Source organism: Poecilia reticulata, chromosome 18 (genome assembly GCF_904066995.2).
Source record: "Poecilia reticulata chromosome 18, P_reticulata-male-v2, whole genome shotgun sequence".
Lineage (NCBI taxonomy): Eukaryota > Metazoa > Chordata > Actinopteri > Cyprinodontiformes > Poeciliidae > Poecilia > Poecilia reticulata.
This window is the reverse complement of record NC_088847.1, coordinates 19,365,255-19,382,429: the sequence shown is the minus strand read 5'-3', so window position 1 is coordinate 19,382,429 and position 17,175 is coordinate 19,365,255. Positions and strand designations below refer to the sequence as shown.

The 17,175-nt window shown below is 37.8% G+C and overlaps 1 protein-coding gene and 1 long non-coding RNA gene across 5 annotated transcripts in view; one reads left to right on the top strand and one right to left on the bottom strand.

Annotated features, from left to right (window-relative positions):
- The window catches only part of LOC103480753 (uncharacterized), a 51,214-nt gene that overhangs the window by 22,065 nt on the left and 11,974 nt on the right, over positions 1-17,175 (bottom strand). The window lies entirely within an intron of this gene.
- ppp2r5b (protein phosphatase 2, regulatory subunit B', beta) overlaps positions 1-17,175 on the top strand; it is a 46,528-nt gene that overhangs the window by 22,462 nt on the left and 6,891 nt on the right. The window contains exons 3-12 of the mRNA XM_008435916.3: positions 2,621-2,722; positions 3,229-3,321; positions 4,010-4,140; positions 4,903-4,962; positions 8,111-8,219; positions 14,187-14,240; positions 14,545-14,595; positions 14,671-14,790; positions 14,946-15,073; positions 16,314-16,415. Coding sequence (XP_008434138.1) covers positions 2,621-2,722; positions 3,229-3,321; positions 4,010-4,140; positions 4,903-4,962; positions 8,111-8,219; positions 14,187-14,240; positions 14,545-14,595; positions 14,671-14,790; positions 14,946-15,073; positions 16,314-16,415 — 950 coding nt within the window. The remainder of the gene's footprint in view (positions 1-2,620; positions 2,723-3,228; positions 3,322-4,009; positions 4,141-4,902; positions 4,963-8,110; positions 8,220-14,186; positions 14,241-14,544; positions 14,596-14,670; positions 14,791-14,945; positions 15,074-16,313; positions 16,416-17,175) is intronic.

The following is a 17,175-nucleotide window of genomic DNA, read 5'->3' as shown; positions in this document are numbered from 1 at the left end:
AACTGCATCTTTTTGTTATCCTGACCATTTCTCGTTTTCAGCAAATAAAAACAAACATTTTACTTGGAATCTCAGAAATATGTTGTCAATAGTTGTTAGAATAAAAAAACCCCACAATGTTCATTTTACTCAAACATAAACCTGTAAAGAGTAAAATCAGAGAAACTGATCATTCTAAGTGGTCTCCTAATTTTTTCCAGAGCTGTATTTTTTAATTCACTGTTCCCCTTAACTTGCCTCCTCCCTCCCTTATCCATGAATAGAAAAAGAAACAGCACTTAGTATCAGCATTGACTAGAACAAAACTATAATAACTGATAATATTACAATACAAAGGCTCTTGTAAGGAAATATTCTGTCCAACGTTTTCACTAAATCATCTTTATCATGCAGCCGACATGTCGGATAATCAAAGGGACATAAATTCAGGATAGCATCCTGCCTTTGTGTCTTGGAGGAAATTTTTCCACTTATCCGTTTAAGGAAGAGACATTTTCCTGCACACAAAGTTGACATTCTCTAAAGCGTGTAAAGGATGAGCTGCGCCACATAATCATGTTATTTTATGTTTTTTAAAATTATACTATAGATCCGTAACTCAACTAACCATTATTTTAGTAATTGATTATTCTATTGATTATTCTGACAATTAATTGATTAATTGGATAAAAATATTGCAGATTTTTTAATATAACTACTTAAAGCTCCAATATGTAATTTTTTAAAAGTATATATATATTTTTTACATATTTTCTAAAACCGTCTCCATGTCGTGTCGGTATGTTGTGAGACAGATAACCTGTCAAAAGATGAATCTCATCCACCTCCTCAGCAGCCACACAGAGGGTGATTAACAGCACTAAGACCCGCCTCCTGGCTCTGATTGGCTGTTTCTAGTTAGCACTGGGGCAATGCAGAGGAGCTCATTTCTTTCAACAAATATGTAGACAAATGTTTATTTATAAAAGTTACTGCAGCTTTAAGAAGAACTTCCCAAATTTCAGTTCAATTAACGAACGCCAACATTCCCAAAACTACAATTTGCAGCGGTGCCAGAATATTAAACGATCAAGCTGATGTGGAAATAGGTCAAAAGTGGATCGGGAACAAATTTAAAAAGACCTCCACGCGCTAATCTAACCTGCATGGCATCAAAAAAAAAAAAAAAGAGCATCTGGATGAACTGATAAGAGTGAGAATGGAGAGGAGAGCAGGAGCTAACAAAGAGGGAAGCATAAGTCTGCACACATGATGACAAGAAGAGGGATGGAAGGGAGAGATAAAGTGGAGCGTGCTGCAAAGAGTGGACAGCAGAGATCCCAGAGGAGCAGGAAAAGCCTGCAGCACATATATAGCTGCTTATGGCATTCAGCAGCTCTACCCAGAGGTGTGAAAATGGGGTGGAAGGAAAGTGGAGGAACAATCCAATGTGCCGCTTTCTGCTTAAGAAAAGTCTCAATAATAGCAACGTGAAAAAAGAAATTGCTCTTTTGCAAAAGTTGCAGGGATGGGCAGCACCTTAGAATTTGGTGCAGTGCAACAAAACACAGAGCAACCTGAAAATATGCTTCTACTGTTTAGAAGACATTAGAGTCAAACCTGCTCCTCTGCATGAACTAATGAAGCCTCAGGGTTAAAAAAAACCCAGATTATACGATACTTTAAAAGAAAAAGCAATCAGATTAGAGATCAGATCATGCATAGTGGTGGAAGCAATCTCCAGAATATTACCTTATTCAGCAGCTAAATACCCAGAAAACCACATGAAGCGAAAATAATGCGATAAAAAAACAGCCTCTTTTTAAACCAAACAAAGATTTAAACAGTGCCTTTAATGAGCAGTTAAAGCTGGCCGGTGCAGATGGATTTGCTGAATTAATGATGACTTAGTGAACAGTCGTTGCATGACTTATCAGTTCTTCCTTGAACACAGGCTGGCATCAGCATTAGAGATGACCAACACCGGCTGGAGTTGCTTGGAAACTGAAAACGGGGCTGAAGATAGATTTTTATTCTTACCTGCAATGCAACAGCTTCTTCGTCTGACAAAGCGTGTGCACTGCTGTCCGTTCAGCCCATCTGTTCGGTCCAGAGTGACACCAAAAGATGAAATCTGGAGCATTTTTGTTCAATGATTTAATTAAATCAATGTATTCCTGTAATTATCCGGGATCATTGTTAAAACTAAACTAATATGGTTTGAACTCTGGATTTCTGCAAATGAGAGAACAATTTGAAAACATTTGCTTCTTTCCACGAAGATTCTCTTGATAAACTGGTTATTAGAGAAAAAATGTCAACGTTTTCCTCCTTTTCAGCCTGGGCTGTTTCTAGTATAATGACTTAATCTCAATGTTTATTCGATTAATATCCTATGTTTATTTTTTTACATATAAAAGATGTAATAAATATATGTGATGGCTAAACGGACGACATTTAAATATTTAATATTTATTTATCTAATTAGGATGTTTAACTTTGACACAGATGACATCAAGTCTTTAAACCACAGTCAAATATTTTAGTTTTCTCAGTCAAATTCTCCTAAAATGCTATGAAAGTCAGATTTCCTCATTTCTGCTTCGCTGATCTCGTCCCTCCCATGTTTTCTTTTTTCCAGATCTCAGTAAACATCTTCCGCACGCTTCCTCCCAGTGAGAATCCAGAGTTTGACCCTGAGGAAGATGAGCCGACTCTCGAAGCCTCATGGCCACATCTGCAGGTACGCCATGTTCTCGCTGCGGCACAAATTGTATTTACCTCAGTGCTAAAAACAAAGTTTATCTGCAAAACATCCTGACTTTTTCAGTTTATACCCCCAGATGTTAGTGTTACAAAGTAAAATTAGCAGCTGAGCATCAGAATATACCTGCTGGATGTTGTTTGTCATTCATAAAGTAGGCGATCCCTGACATTAAATGCACTTTATGTCAAATTGATTTATTGCCTGAGAACTGGATCCTCTGGAGCTGAAGGTTGAATTTAATCAGCCATAATTTGAAACGTAGGATTATATTTCAGATCAGAAACAGTCTCTTTATATCCTTAGAAAGAAATGAGAGAATTTTAGGATGTTCCATATATTCTGTCATATTTTATCTTTTATAATCTGTTAACTTCTCATGAGAAAGTGATTCCGAAGACTGGACTCTGTCACGGATTAATATAAATAACTATAAAATGTATTTCTGGATTATGAGAAGCTCATTTATATTCCCTTTTCCCCAGCTGGTGTACGAGTTTTTCCTGAGATTCCTGGAGAGTCCGGACTTCCAGCCATCCATGGCTAAACGCTACATCGACCAGAAGTTTGTCCTGCAGGTAATCCCCTCCCATCCTCGTGTAACCCAGATTCACAGGATCCTGTTTCAGTGCCTCGCCAAAGTATTCGCATGACCGGCATCATGTTACAACCACAAACTTCAAAATGTTTTTTACTGGGATTTTGCAGATCACGCTAAAGCTGTTTTATGAACCTTTAAGCCAGTTGTGGACACTGATAGCTAAAATGTCAGCTATGCTAACCCTAAAGCTACACAAACACAGTATATCAGCACAAGCTAGGGCTAAAGCGCTATATCAATGCAGTATATTAGCAGAAGCTAATGCTAAAGTCCTATACTATCATAGTATATTAGCAGAAGCTAATGCTAAAGTGCTACACTATCATAGTATATTAGTGGAAGCTAGTGCTAAAGCGCTACACAAGTTTAATATTTCTAATGTGACAAAGTCTTAAAAACTTTAAGGGCTGTAAATACTTTTGCATAAATAAACACTTTAAAATATCCTAAAGACTTCTAAAAGTTAGTATTTTAAGTCTTTAATCATTTAGTACAATAACAGTTTTGCTGTTTGTCGTTGAAATCTCACAGTGCAGCAAAAAGCAATAATACTCCTGAAGAGTCGCTACTAGAGATAAGTGCGGGGTGTTTGTGGAATTATTGCAGTCGGTGAAGTTGCAGCTCTGCATATTTCGTGGCTGTAATTACATTACGTGTGTTTGCAGCTCCTGGAGCTGTTCGACAGCGAGGACCCCAGGGAGAGGGAGTACCTGAAGACCATCCTGCACCGCGTCTATGGAAAATTACTGGGCCTCCGAGCGTACATCCGCAAACAGATCAACAACATCTTCCTCAGGTACGACCTGGACTTAAAAAATAAAAATTAAGCCTCAATTTGCATTAAAAATTATTATTTTACAATAAATGGCAGCACTTTCCTTATAATAAACAGGCTAATGTTCTGAAAAAACTCTGAATAGTGTCAGCTTAATAATGCAGAGTTATTACAGAAAGGAAAAACTTGAAGGCTACTTTTAGTTTTGATGTTTCTAAGAATAGAAAAACAAAGGCTGCAGTCGTCCCGTGTTTTATTAAAACGGAAACCGTTGGAACTGCTGACTAATCAGTGGGATGTTATGCATGAAACCTTTGTTTTCTCATGAGAGTTAAATCATTGTGACCAGAAAAAAAAACTTCCTAAAGTACGTAATAATAAATATACCTGTATCTGATTCTGTGAAGTTTTAACCCTGCAAACCCAGACATAGAAAAACACGAAAGAAAAACAACAGTTCGGCCTCTTCTGTGGCTTTTTAAAAGGTTTTATGAATGCTTATTAAATATAACATAAAAATATTTTGCATTTTGCACAAGTGTTGCAAAAACATTTTCTACTAAATAAAATTCCAAAACTGATCAATTACGTTTGTGTCAAAAATCCATATCAAAATTCAACATTTGCACATTTTTTGGCTTTAAATTCAGATAGAGTAGTATTAAAACGGTGGGTCTTGAAGGGTTAATGACATTAAATTAATCAATGAAGCTTAAATTAAGTTAATCATTCATCCTTCTCATTATTTTTGTGACCGTTTCTCCCTTTCTTTTTAATATTTAGGTTCATTTATGAAACTGAGCACTTCAACGGAGTGGCAGAGCTGCTGGAAATCCTGGGCAGGTTCGTACGAGCAGAAACACCCAAACATGCCCTGAAACAGGAAAACGCATCATCAATAACCAGATGTTTGTGTTCATGACTGAGCTGCGGATGTTTTAGTTTCAGCCACTGCGGCAGCTGTTCCTTAACTGATTATCTTCTGATATTTTACTGAGAAATTAATTTAAATAGGGACAGGAACTGAGAGACATCCTCAACGAAGTGTTGTGAGTCATGTGGTTGTGTAACATCTTAAAATTGTCTCTAAGGAAACAAAATGAGCAAGACAGAGATGAAGCCAAACTGATAAACAAGTCGCATTTCCTCACACACACAGACCTATTAGATGTAGATGAATAGAGAGGGAGGACGCTGAGGCAGTAATAGGATCAAGGTGTTGCTATCTGGTTTGTTTTCTAACTTTGACCTTTCTGAAAAGCACAAACAGCTGATTGCTGGGTTTGAGATTTTTAGCATTTCTGAAAAGAACGACGGCTCTATAACTGAGCAAAGACAAAAAAGAAAAGAAAAGAAAACTAAAACTCCACTACAATCTCAAAATTATTTGAGCCATTTGTGAAAACACGGTAATTAGTTAAAGGTGTAGGTTTGGGATTTTTTAAAGTAAGCTGTTGTTAAAATCAGTTAATATTTTACCTGCAGTAAATTTCTCCCAATTTGGATCAATCTAGACCAGTTCATCCAGGAAGTTGAAATTAATAATTAGTTCTAAAACACATTTCTACCATCACAAAAAACTCTAATGTCAAAAATGTTGTTTGAGGAAAAAAATAAGTAATATTTAGATTCTATATTTTTGCTCAATGCTTTTTGTCATTCTCAGACCACTGTAGGTTAACTTCATTGTGGAATTCATTTTTTTTTATTTTGAAGGGCCTACTTTCTGTTGAGTAGCCAACGATTGCAGAACAGATTAGTACAGTTTTGACAATGTGGTCCATGTTTTGTTCCAAAAAGATGAATCTCTAAATGAAATCTGGACTTGTTGGCATGACTCTTCCATTCTCCAACGTTAGACTGTTTGGCCTGGACTCTACAGCAGAAAACTTAGCCGCTATTTATGGCTACTCGATAAAACCGTAAAAAACGAAAACAATTTAGCTCCAATAAAAATGTCCGCTTGCTTTTACTTTGACGCTGGGTAGAATAAATTTAAATTGCAAGTGAGCCAAAAACAATGTTAACCAGGACACTTATTGAGCTGTAAATATGAATGTACGAGTATGTAGATAGATTTATTCACGTTGCAAATGTAAAAAAAAATAATCTTTTTAATAATAGTTCATTTTCCTTTAATTGACCATGTTACAATTAAATTTGCAAGTATATTTACTGAGGTCAAAACCTCAAATACATCAAAACTGTTATACCAAACAAATTAAAAACTATTTAAGAGCATTTAGACTGGTTATTAAGTTCACACTGCTTAATAGTTTGAAATAATTTAAGAGGTATAAGACATTTTTTTAAAAACACATGAGCCTGTTTTCAAATACAAATCACAACCCCCCTTACAGGCGATGATTCAGTGATCAGAGAACTGACCTTTAAATTGAATAGTGAGTTGTGAGGAGAGAAAGGAAGGAGGAAGACGAGGATGAGTCCAAGGTGAGAGAAGAGGGATGCTTGTAGAGGAGGATGAGTGAGCGAGGAGTGAGTCAGAGGTGGGGGAAGAAGAAGAAGAAGAGCAGGAGAGAGAGAGAGGCTTGTATTCATGTTGTTGGTAACAGAGGTATTTATAGCTCCTCCCACACACAGATAGGGGGAGGAATCGACGGGCAAGAGAGGAGGCAAAACAAAAGAAAGAGAGAGGAAGAAGACAGATAATCATTCAGAAAAAAAGATGAGAGGAAGGCAGAATTCACATGAGAGCAGCAGCAGCATGAAGCAGACTGAGACGCAGCCAGAGACAAAGTCCGACCGGCAGGTAGACGAGCATAAATCATCTTTACAAACATCCAAACGGCTCAGAGGCTGTCACACTTTCCAAGTTTGGTTCCCACTCTCCTGCTGCTCAGAGCCGCAGTTCAGTCAGAAACTACGACGCATCGACCAGACAAACAGGGATGTTGGCGGAGAATTACGCTGCAAAAACTAAATCTTAACAAGTATTCTGGTCCAGTTTATAGAGCAAATATCTTGGTAGAGTTCAAATAAGAAAAAACTAACTTAGAAGTAACTTTTCAGCTTGTAATAGGTCAATAATCCCCTAATATTGATGGAAAAGTACAATTATGAGTGGAACAAGACATGTTTCCCATAGTACAAGTTAAAATTATTTCACTTATAACTAGAACTTTTTCATCAATATTAAGAAATCATTGACTTAAAGCAAGCCTTGCTGAAAGTTAGTTTTGTCCTATTTCAAGTGTAGTAGGATATTTGCACAAGAAACTGGATTAAATATACTTGGTAAGAGTTTGTGTTTTTGCAGTGTAGACAAGGTTTTATCAGTTTTCACATCGTCACTGCTGAGAATTACATCGTTAATCCATTAACAATGCAGCAGCCTTTCCGAGGTAATGGACTGAAAAATGCTGCAACACGAGATCATGGCTCATCCTCATAACTGAGGACTGTCTCAAAAGCTACTTCAGATTATTCACAGTTGATCTACCTTTTTTTTTGTTGACTAAAAACCTAGAAGAGTCACAAAATTAAAATGAAAATAAAAAAAAGTAAATGGATAGTTTAACAGTTAAATACAGACTGAATTGCTTCTCAGTTAAGTAAAAACAAACAGCTAACGTGATGTGGCTGTAAAAAATGACATTTTAATTCATTTTTTACAGCCACATAAAACTTTTCAAACAGATGCCAATAAGGATTCTATTTAAAATTAGCCAAAGCTGTAAGAATAACTGCAGATGTCAGTAGTGATGCCACATTTTATCTTTAGTTTGAGTAGAAATTTGCTCTCTTGCTCCTAACTAAGTAAAACAAATATCTTTCTAAACTGTTTCTGTGAAATTTGGAAATCAAATTATGCCTTCATCAAATCAGTGTTGTTCCAAATTATCTCAATATTTCTTTGATGTCCATCAAAGAAAAAAGAAACTGTCGATTTTAACTTATTTCTTACCATGTGAACAGAAAATAATGTGAGGAAAAAAATGAATAATTCTTGTTTTTTGTGTGTGTGTTTCAGCATCATAAATGGCTTCGCGCTGCCGCTGAAAGCTGAACACAAGCAGTTCCTGGTGCGGGTCCTCATCCCGCTACATACAGCAAAATCCCTCTCCATCTTCCATGCACAGGTCAGTGACTAACCTCAGCACAACAACATCCAGCCGCCGGCTACACCTGCTTGTCCTTACAGCGGTCACTGAGGGGCGGGGCGGGGTGCAACCGCAACCGGTCCCCAAACAACCACACACACAAAAACACAAGGACAATTCAGAGAGACCGATAAACAGTCATCTGGAAAAGATCCACACACGAGAGACACGCAGAAGAAGGTGCTCAATTTGGGCTACAAACAAAACAAACTAACACTGTGCATCACTCTGAACACACCATGCTGACACTAAAACACAGCACTGGCAGCGTCAACGATGAGTAGAGCTACATTCAAGGCAAACCTGGAAGAAAACCTGCTAGAAGAGTTAAATACTTATTTGCAAACGTTTCCTAAAACCACGTTTTGCTTTACTTTGCTACTTTATGTTGCTCTATCCCAATAAAATACACTGGTTTGTATATATTGTAATAATCCAAGTGCTGCTTTACAAAACTCCAGAGGAAATGTTGCAGTTATACACACAGCAATGAGCAACATCTAAAAACACACAAATATCAGCGAAGGCTATAAACAAACAGCAGAGAGCAAAGTAAGAGAATCAGCCTGAACCTCTCCTGCAACGTGTCACGTTCTCCACTAGGAGGCAGGACTGCGTCGCAGATAATCGAGACGGCTCACCTTTTGGTGTGTGTGTTTGTGTTTAGGCAGTCACAATATTTGATGACACAGATGGCAGGCTGTCTGTCTGTTTGTGCGTTTTATTTGCGTCCCACATTATTTGCTGCTACAGAGGGTACAGCTTGTTCTGCACCGGCACGTCAGCGGCTCTTGTGTTTGTGCATTCTGGGTCTCGGCGCCGCCGTGCCCTACATTCCTTCGCTCCCCCCGCAGTTCACACACATGCATTATTAAGTCACTCACGCAAACAACTGGCTTTGATGGGGTCGAGGGGGGGGACACGGGAGCACGACTGACCCACTTCTGGGTGGAAATGTCAGAATATGACAACCCTGCAGAAAATTTAAATAACTGTACAGTTTTCTTAACTGTGTGGAGTATATATATATATCCCTCTCTCGTGTGTCAGAGGTCAAAACAAAAGCTTCCAAAACAACCTAAACTAAAAAAAACAAACAAAAAAAAACCTATATGTTGAAAACCTTAACATATTTTTTCCTTTCCAACAGCTCAAGTTGGTTGTTTGCTAAGATAATAAAACAACAAATAAGTGTTACAATCCACAAAAAAACATTTGTCAGAATAAAAAATGTATTTAAAGTTCAGCCTGTTGGAGATATTGTGCTGGGAAAAGTAATTTCCCCCTCAGATTTCTTCTAGTTTTGCTTCTTTGTCGTATTCATTGTTTTAAGTCTTCAGATAATGTGCATGACCCGCAAAAATAAGCTGAATAAAAACAAACTGCAGTTTTCAAATTATTATTACATTTATTAAAAAATAGCTGCAGTTCCAACACTTTGGCTTTGTTACCATTTCCAGATACATTAAAGAGTTTGTATCTGTTACTGAATGTCTTCAGGTCTGGACAGGGAGTTTTGGTTTTTTTGAGATCTTTTAGCCTACTTCATGTTGTCGGACAGGTCCTGTTTTAGCTATTTCTATGTTCCTGGCATAAATCAGCCTAGATGTGGCCGGTGAAACGGATGTTATTTGTCGGTTTAACATGGAGAGAATTGATAGTTTTGCTAACTTTGAAAACGGTTAGCACAGTTAATTTTTACGGATAAAGTCTGAAGCGTTAATTTACTTTGCTGTTTTATAAACCTTCACCTAAATAAAGTTTGATTTCTGCATTAAAGTTGTGCTCATGGACTGTTAAGGATTCTTCAAGTAGACGTTTGTATTCATGCTCTTATTTTGAAGGGGGTGAAGGCCATTTCCGCAGCAGTTCAGTTTCCTCTCCTTACGTTCGCCACCTGTGATAGAGTCAGTGGTGGAGAAAGTACTCAAAAAATTTACTTAAGTAAAAGTACAAATACACAGACAAAAATGTACTTAAGTAAAAGTCAAAGTACCACATTAACATTTTACTTAAGTAAAAGTAAAAAAGTCCTGGCTTTTAAAAATACTTAAGTATTAAAAGTAAAAGTACTTGCTGAATGCATTGCCTAATCACTAATATCATTAAGTGTACCAATCGTATTTAATTTTAGTACATCAGAAATGTGCCATTTTAATGAACAATGCCACAGATAAAGCATGTTTTTATTGAGTTTACTCTGTAACATAGTTTAGACTTAGATATGTGATTCTATGCATCATAATTTCAGGGATGGAAACATCTCGTCTCCTGTCCTAACATAACATGAACTTCACTTTTTTTGCCACACATTTATTTTGAAAGAAATCCAACTGGCAGAGGAGGACATGGAACCAAGGAGCCACGTAGCAGAGTTGTAGTCTAGACCACCGAACCCAAGACCAAATCAAAACCAGTACCCCATGCTGCATGACAATAAAATTAAGTGCACCTATCAAAATTGCTTCTCAAATTGATCTGAAAGATTCACTTTCCCATAAAAACACCTAGATATTAAATACTTAGAGCTGAAATAAATTTAACCAGTGACAATTCAAACTCTTCTTCATTCTGTTTTGGTTTCATCTATGTGCCACAATACACAGAGGTCTCCTGCCATCCCTAAAAAAATAACACCCTGGGCAGTTGCCCATATTGCCAATGTCAGAAATAATAATTGTCTGCACCATTAAACATAGCAATTAACAACGCTCAACTATGAACACTGTCCAAGGCCCAATAAGCAAGAAGTAACCAAGCAGGAGGAGCATCGTGACTGTTCTCATCCTCCCTCCTGCTGCAACGTCTGCCACCATGACAGGTGACGAAAACAAAGAGAAATGAGCATGCTCTGTGTTCCTACGTTCTTGTTTTATTTATTCGCCAATTAAATATAAAGTAAAATAGCTACTGCAGTGTACGCAGAGCATTACAAGAACAAAGAATGGCTCTCAGTGAGGCTTCAGCACTATAGGACTTGGTCAAGATCCGTCCAGAAGAATCGGATCGTCCATGAATGTCATATTACTATATTGCACTTTGGTCACAGCGTTGTCCCATATATGCAACACCTCAGTCAACACTTCCACACAGTAATTCAGTGCATGAGTGACAACTTTTTTTCATCGCAGATGCAACATGTGTCTCAGTACAGCTCGCTTTGCTAGCATCACGTCCACGGAGCTTACCTTTCTTTAAGCTAAGTGACGCTAAAAGTTGGACGAAGTCCCATCGTCTGTGAAAGCGAAGCGCTTCTGATTTTACATGTCGCCATATCTTATGATTTATGCAGCGCTATTATATTACTGACGCTCAGAGGAAACCACTGCGCATGTCTGGAGCTCCGCGTGCGAGTAAAGGTGGAGCCGATGGGTGACAACAGACACAAAGTCACGTTATTGCTTGGATTTTACGGCGCCACCTTAAATCCCTGAACTTCACATTTAAACGGACAAAAAGCGCAACGCGACTTGGATGTAACGAGTAACGCGACAGTTTGTAGAAATGTAGTGAAGTAGAAAGTACAGATACTTACTGTAAAATGTAGTGGAGTAAAAGTAGAAAGTACCCATTATTAAATCTACTTAAGTAAAGTACAGATACACGAAAATTGTACTTAAGTACAGTAACGAAGTACTTGTACTTCGTTACTTCCCACCACTGGATAGAGTACAGCAAGTTACGTTTCTTCTGTACCTGTAACACATGTTGTCATTGACACATGGGGTGCATATCAACATGGCTGAATTTAGAGCGTTAGCATTAGCTTCTAGCATTAGTGTAGCTGAAGTTATGACTAGTGCTTCAGGGTTAACGCAACTAACTTTTTAGCTAGCGGTGCTTTTATAACTTAATAAAACCTTTGTTTTTAAACTCCTTTTTAATTTACTCTGCGTGTCTTTGTTCTGATGTGAAATTAGTTTATCTAAAACATTAAAGTGTGAAAAAAGAAGAAATGCTTTTTCATAACTCTGCACTTTACAGAACATTGAGCCACGCTTGCCTCCTTCTTCTTAGAAACGGATTCTTTAGAAGTCAACACCGGATCGTTTCAGAAATATTTCTACTGTATGTGAGCTTAGTATGGGTGGAATCCTCACTTTAGCACCTGTAAAAGACTGAAAGGTCATAATCCGTAGCCAAACAATGACTCCTGCCCCCACCAAGCCCAACCTGACAACAGACTCCAACATATTTACCCCAACCAGTTCCTCTAATGCCTCTCTAATGCTTGTAATAGTTTCACCTCTCAGCAGCAGGATTTGGTTTCATCTTTTTCTTTCTGCTTTTCTTTGTGCTTAAGCTTAACATGTCTGTTTCCACACAAGTGTTTTTGTATCCCTCTCCGTCCTTAACTGTACCTCTGTAAGGATGAGGAAGAACATCGTCTCAACCTGACAACACAAACTCAGTCTGCAGTAACCACAACCCATATGTAACCCAAATGAACAAAAAAAATGGTTTGATTGAACCTGCAACACAATAAGGAGGAGAGAGAATAGAGGTCTAAACTCTGTTTAACATTTGGCCTGAAGGGACTTTATGTGTGTGACATCACTCGTTCCGAAGTAAACACGCGCCCACTCACCACAGCAACCGGCCTGGGTGGAAGGGGCAACCGCAAAACACACACACACACACACACGCACACGCACACACACACACACACACACACACACACACACACACACACACACACACACACACGCACACACACACACACACACACACACTGAATAATAGAGACTGGTCTCTGCGTAAGTGAGCGCAGACGAGAGCTGATGTAGTCCTACTCACTCAAACAGGGTCGGAAAACCCGTCGTTCCGACCTTCAGCGGTTCCTGAGGGATAAGAGCCTCGTCTCTCTGACGGCTGTAGGAGAATTTTCTCTCCAGTATTACGTGTACATATATGTCCAAACAAAAAGGCCACAATATTATTTGTGCATCTTTACGTGAGTAACAAAATAATACTGCAAAAACACACAATCTTGCCAAGTATTTTTGGCCTAATCTCTAAGGCAAATTTCTTAGAAAACTTGAAATGCATAGTTTCCACAAGTCTGGATTGGAAGTGATCCACTCCACTGAACCGCCATCTTGGTAGGCAAGCGCAGCGGAAAGCATAGACTAACCATAGCTTCAAGACCAACAAAATGAAAGTGGAAACTGTAATTGAGTAATAGTTGCAATAGATGAAGAAGACCAGAGCTGTAGGATGATGTCTCTCATCCCCTCTCCTGTGTGGTGGACAGCCTGAGGAGCAGATGCAGATTACTACATCCTAGATATGCTGAGGAACGCTACAGAAAGGCCTGAGTCTATCAGACTTTATAACACACACAGAGTCTCCAGAGCTGTGCATTTTAAATGTTGAATATATATTTAACAATATACTGAGCGACGTGTGTGTGTCCATAAGGCTGTCACTGCTACTTATTTAATGCATGTTTATTATTATTTCTACTTTATTTATAATGATGAAGTATGATTACCTTATTATCTATCTTACACTGTTTATAAATTAGATAGGAACGAGGCGAGAGTTAGTTCTAAGCTTGTGGCTTCTTTACTGTTGTCATAGCAACTCCATGACAGTTGGTCACGGCTGTATCAACATGGCTGTCAGTTACAAACCTGGCAAGTGTAACATCACATGAGAACTATGTGTAATCCAGAGAAAAGAAACACTTTTCAGTGCGTACTAAGAGATTCACATCAGTTTTGCAAATTTGCATCAACAACCCTGATGAACCACAAAAATCTGGGGCCTAGCACCAAAGCTTGTGGGACTCCACACGACACATTTTTCATTATTTATTTGGAAAGACTGAAAACTTAATCAGACTCATCACTAAAATGAATCTTCCTTATTTCTCATCAGTAATCTATGACCTGATATATTATCTGTTCTTTATTTCAAACCAAAGTGCTTCTGTCGTTGCAGCTAGCGTACTGTGTGGTGCAGTTCATGGAGAAAGACGCTACAGTGACCGAATACGTAAGACAACAACTCAATAAACACAAATAAAGTGTTTAATTCAGAGTGAGAAGAGTGAGACATTGGAAAAGTGTAACGCATATGGAAAACAAGATATTTTAGCCTTGTGGGGCCTAAAATTTAGTCATGTGATCACATTACCCCTACTCTCAGGAACATTATTGATAATAAAATGAATGTTTGTGCCTTCATACCAACTAGAACGAATGTCTGGAAAGCTAAATTCTTAACTTTTAAAGATACATATATCTAATTTGAGTGTTATGAATACAGATGTATCATTTGCACTGTTTTTGTTCTGCAGATCATCAGGGGGTTGCTTAAGTACTGGCCCAAAACCTGCACCCAGAAAGAGGTAAAGAAGAGACCGGCTGATTTATCTTTCCTCCTCCTCCTGTGTCATAAAATAAAAACGTATCTGTGATTTTAGGTGATGTTCCTGGGGGAGATTGAGGAGATACTGGATGTGATAGAGCCGTCGCAGTTCATCCGGATCCAGGAGCCTCTCTTTAGGCAGATAGCAGCCTGTATCTCCAGCCCTCACTTTCAGGTGATGAACGAGCAGCAAACCGGAGAAACAAAATACAACACCCACAGAAATCACACTCACACAGCAAAAAAAAAAAAAGATGTTTCTGGGGAGTTTAGGAAGCTACAGTAATCGTACGATCTAGAGATAAGACTCTGCTGCTCTGTGTGTTTCAGGTAGCGGAGCGCGCTCTTTACTTCTGGAACAACGAGTACATCCTCAGCCTGATAGAGGAGAACTGTCAAGTCATCCTGCCGCTGGTGTTCGCCACGCTCTACAGAGTCTCCAAGGAGCACTGGAACCAGTACGGCCACACAGACACGCCGCGCAACTTCATCTATGGAGTTCTGCTTAGAGATTAAACGAGACATGTCAACGTCAAATCTGTTGTCAAATATAAAGGGTATATTAGAAAAGAGAGTAAGGGTCACTAAAAAAAATAACTTTTCTTTTTCTGGAATTCTGATAAAGACAACATTTAAAAATTCTACTTTGTTTTAATCTCAGAATTTTAACATTAATGTCAGATTTTAAATTCAGATAATTTTTTTTAATTCTGATTTTCTTTTCAGAATTTTTTGTTTTTTTCAGAATTCTTGTGAAGTATAATCTCAGAATTTTAACTTCAAACTCAGAATTCAGATATTTTTCTCAGTAAAACAAAAAACAATTGTGACTGTTTCAACATTCTGAGAAAAAAGTTTGAATTGTATTTTTATTCCCATGTATTGGTGCAAACTCTATTCACATCTATTGATGCCAATAGAAGAAAATAGAGAAGGAGTAAATTTCCACCAGAAAACTCAGAAATGTTGAGAGTAATCAGAAATTTTCTAGAAAACATCTTAAAAGGTAAAAAAAACAAAAAACATTTTCGCAAAAATTTACTCCACATTATTTCTATCTATAATGTTCTAAATACACCATTGTAGAATTGTGACTTAAATGTTAGAATTCAGTTTTTTTTTCTTAATCTCAAAAATTTGACTTCCCAAAATTCTTTTTTTTTTTAAATATGTTGAAAATTGATTTTTTTTTTCCAGTGGCCCTAATCCTCTTCTGTAGGTAAACAATGATTTCAGTAAGAATAAATAAACTTTAAGTTGACCAACATGCTAAATACCCTCAAACTTTGATTTTTAGCTCAAAATACAATTTAAACAAACCCAGACAATTTGTAACACTAAAAGAATTATTTAAGGATTATTGAATTATTTAAGAATTATTATTGTTAAATTTATCAAATTAAACAGCGTATTCATCCTTTGTGAGTTGTCAGTGTTGACAAGTAACTTTTGTGTCATGTAAGTTCAGTTCACACAGAATAAAAGTGAATTAGTGAACTATTAAAAATTAAGAGTGAAACTGCTGCGAGATGAACTGATCACATTCATTCATCATATTTTTATGCTGCACAAGTTATTAAATGTTGATGGGGGGTGTCAGTCTCTATTTGCATTTTAATCTCAACATTTTGATTAATTCAGATTGTCCATTTTGTCCTAAAACGTGAATATTTTCAAAGTGTTTCTGTTCTCCTGCAGAACCATCGTGTCTCTGATCTACAACGTGCTGAAGACCTTCATGGAGATGAACAGCAAACTGTTTGATGACCTCACTGCCTCCTACAAAGTGGAGAAACAGAAGTGAGTATGACTCACCGTCGTGTTGTGTTCAGCGACAGAACGAAACAGGAGTCATTTTTAAATCAGCTCTTGTTCCATTATCTGTCCAGTGAGATGGTAATCCAGAGGTTAGTGTGGTTAACGTCAGCCGGCAACAAAATCCTGATCCTTTTGTTTATTAGTTTCAAACTGGAGATAAGAATCAGTTCAGAGACATTAACTAAGTCACTTTTATTGCTAGGAGGAGGAACTAGTTCTTCTCCAACTTTGAAGGAAGGGTGAAGCAGCGCTTCCAAAGAAGCTCACAAATTAATTTTATTTCCACAACAACTGATTAAAAATTCCCAACTTTTACTTGTTTGACTTTCCTGGTTAATAATTTTAAAACGTTAAAGATTACTTAGATTTTATGGCAGATATTTCTTCTGTGGTCAGAACTTTAAATGGAAAAATCATAATGAGACAAGGAAGGAAGGAAGGAAGGAAGGAAGGAAGGAAGGAAGGAAGGAAGGAAGGAAGGAAGGAAGGAAGGAAGGAAGGAAGGAAGGAAGGAAGGAAGGAAGGAAGGAAGGAAGGAAGGAAGGAAGGAAGGAAGGAAGGAAGGAAGGAAAGGAGGAAGGGAGGGAGGGAGGAAGCAGGAAAAGAAGGAAAAAGAGAAGGAACGAAGAAAGAAAAGAACGGAAGGAAAAAATGGCAGTGGGACACAAGGAAGGAAGGAAAGAAAAAAAGAAGAAAGGATGGAAAGAAGCAAAGAAGAAAGGATAGAGGGAAGGAAGGAAGA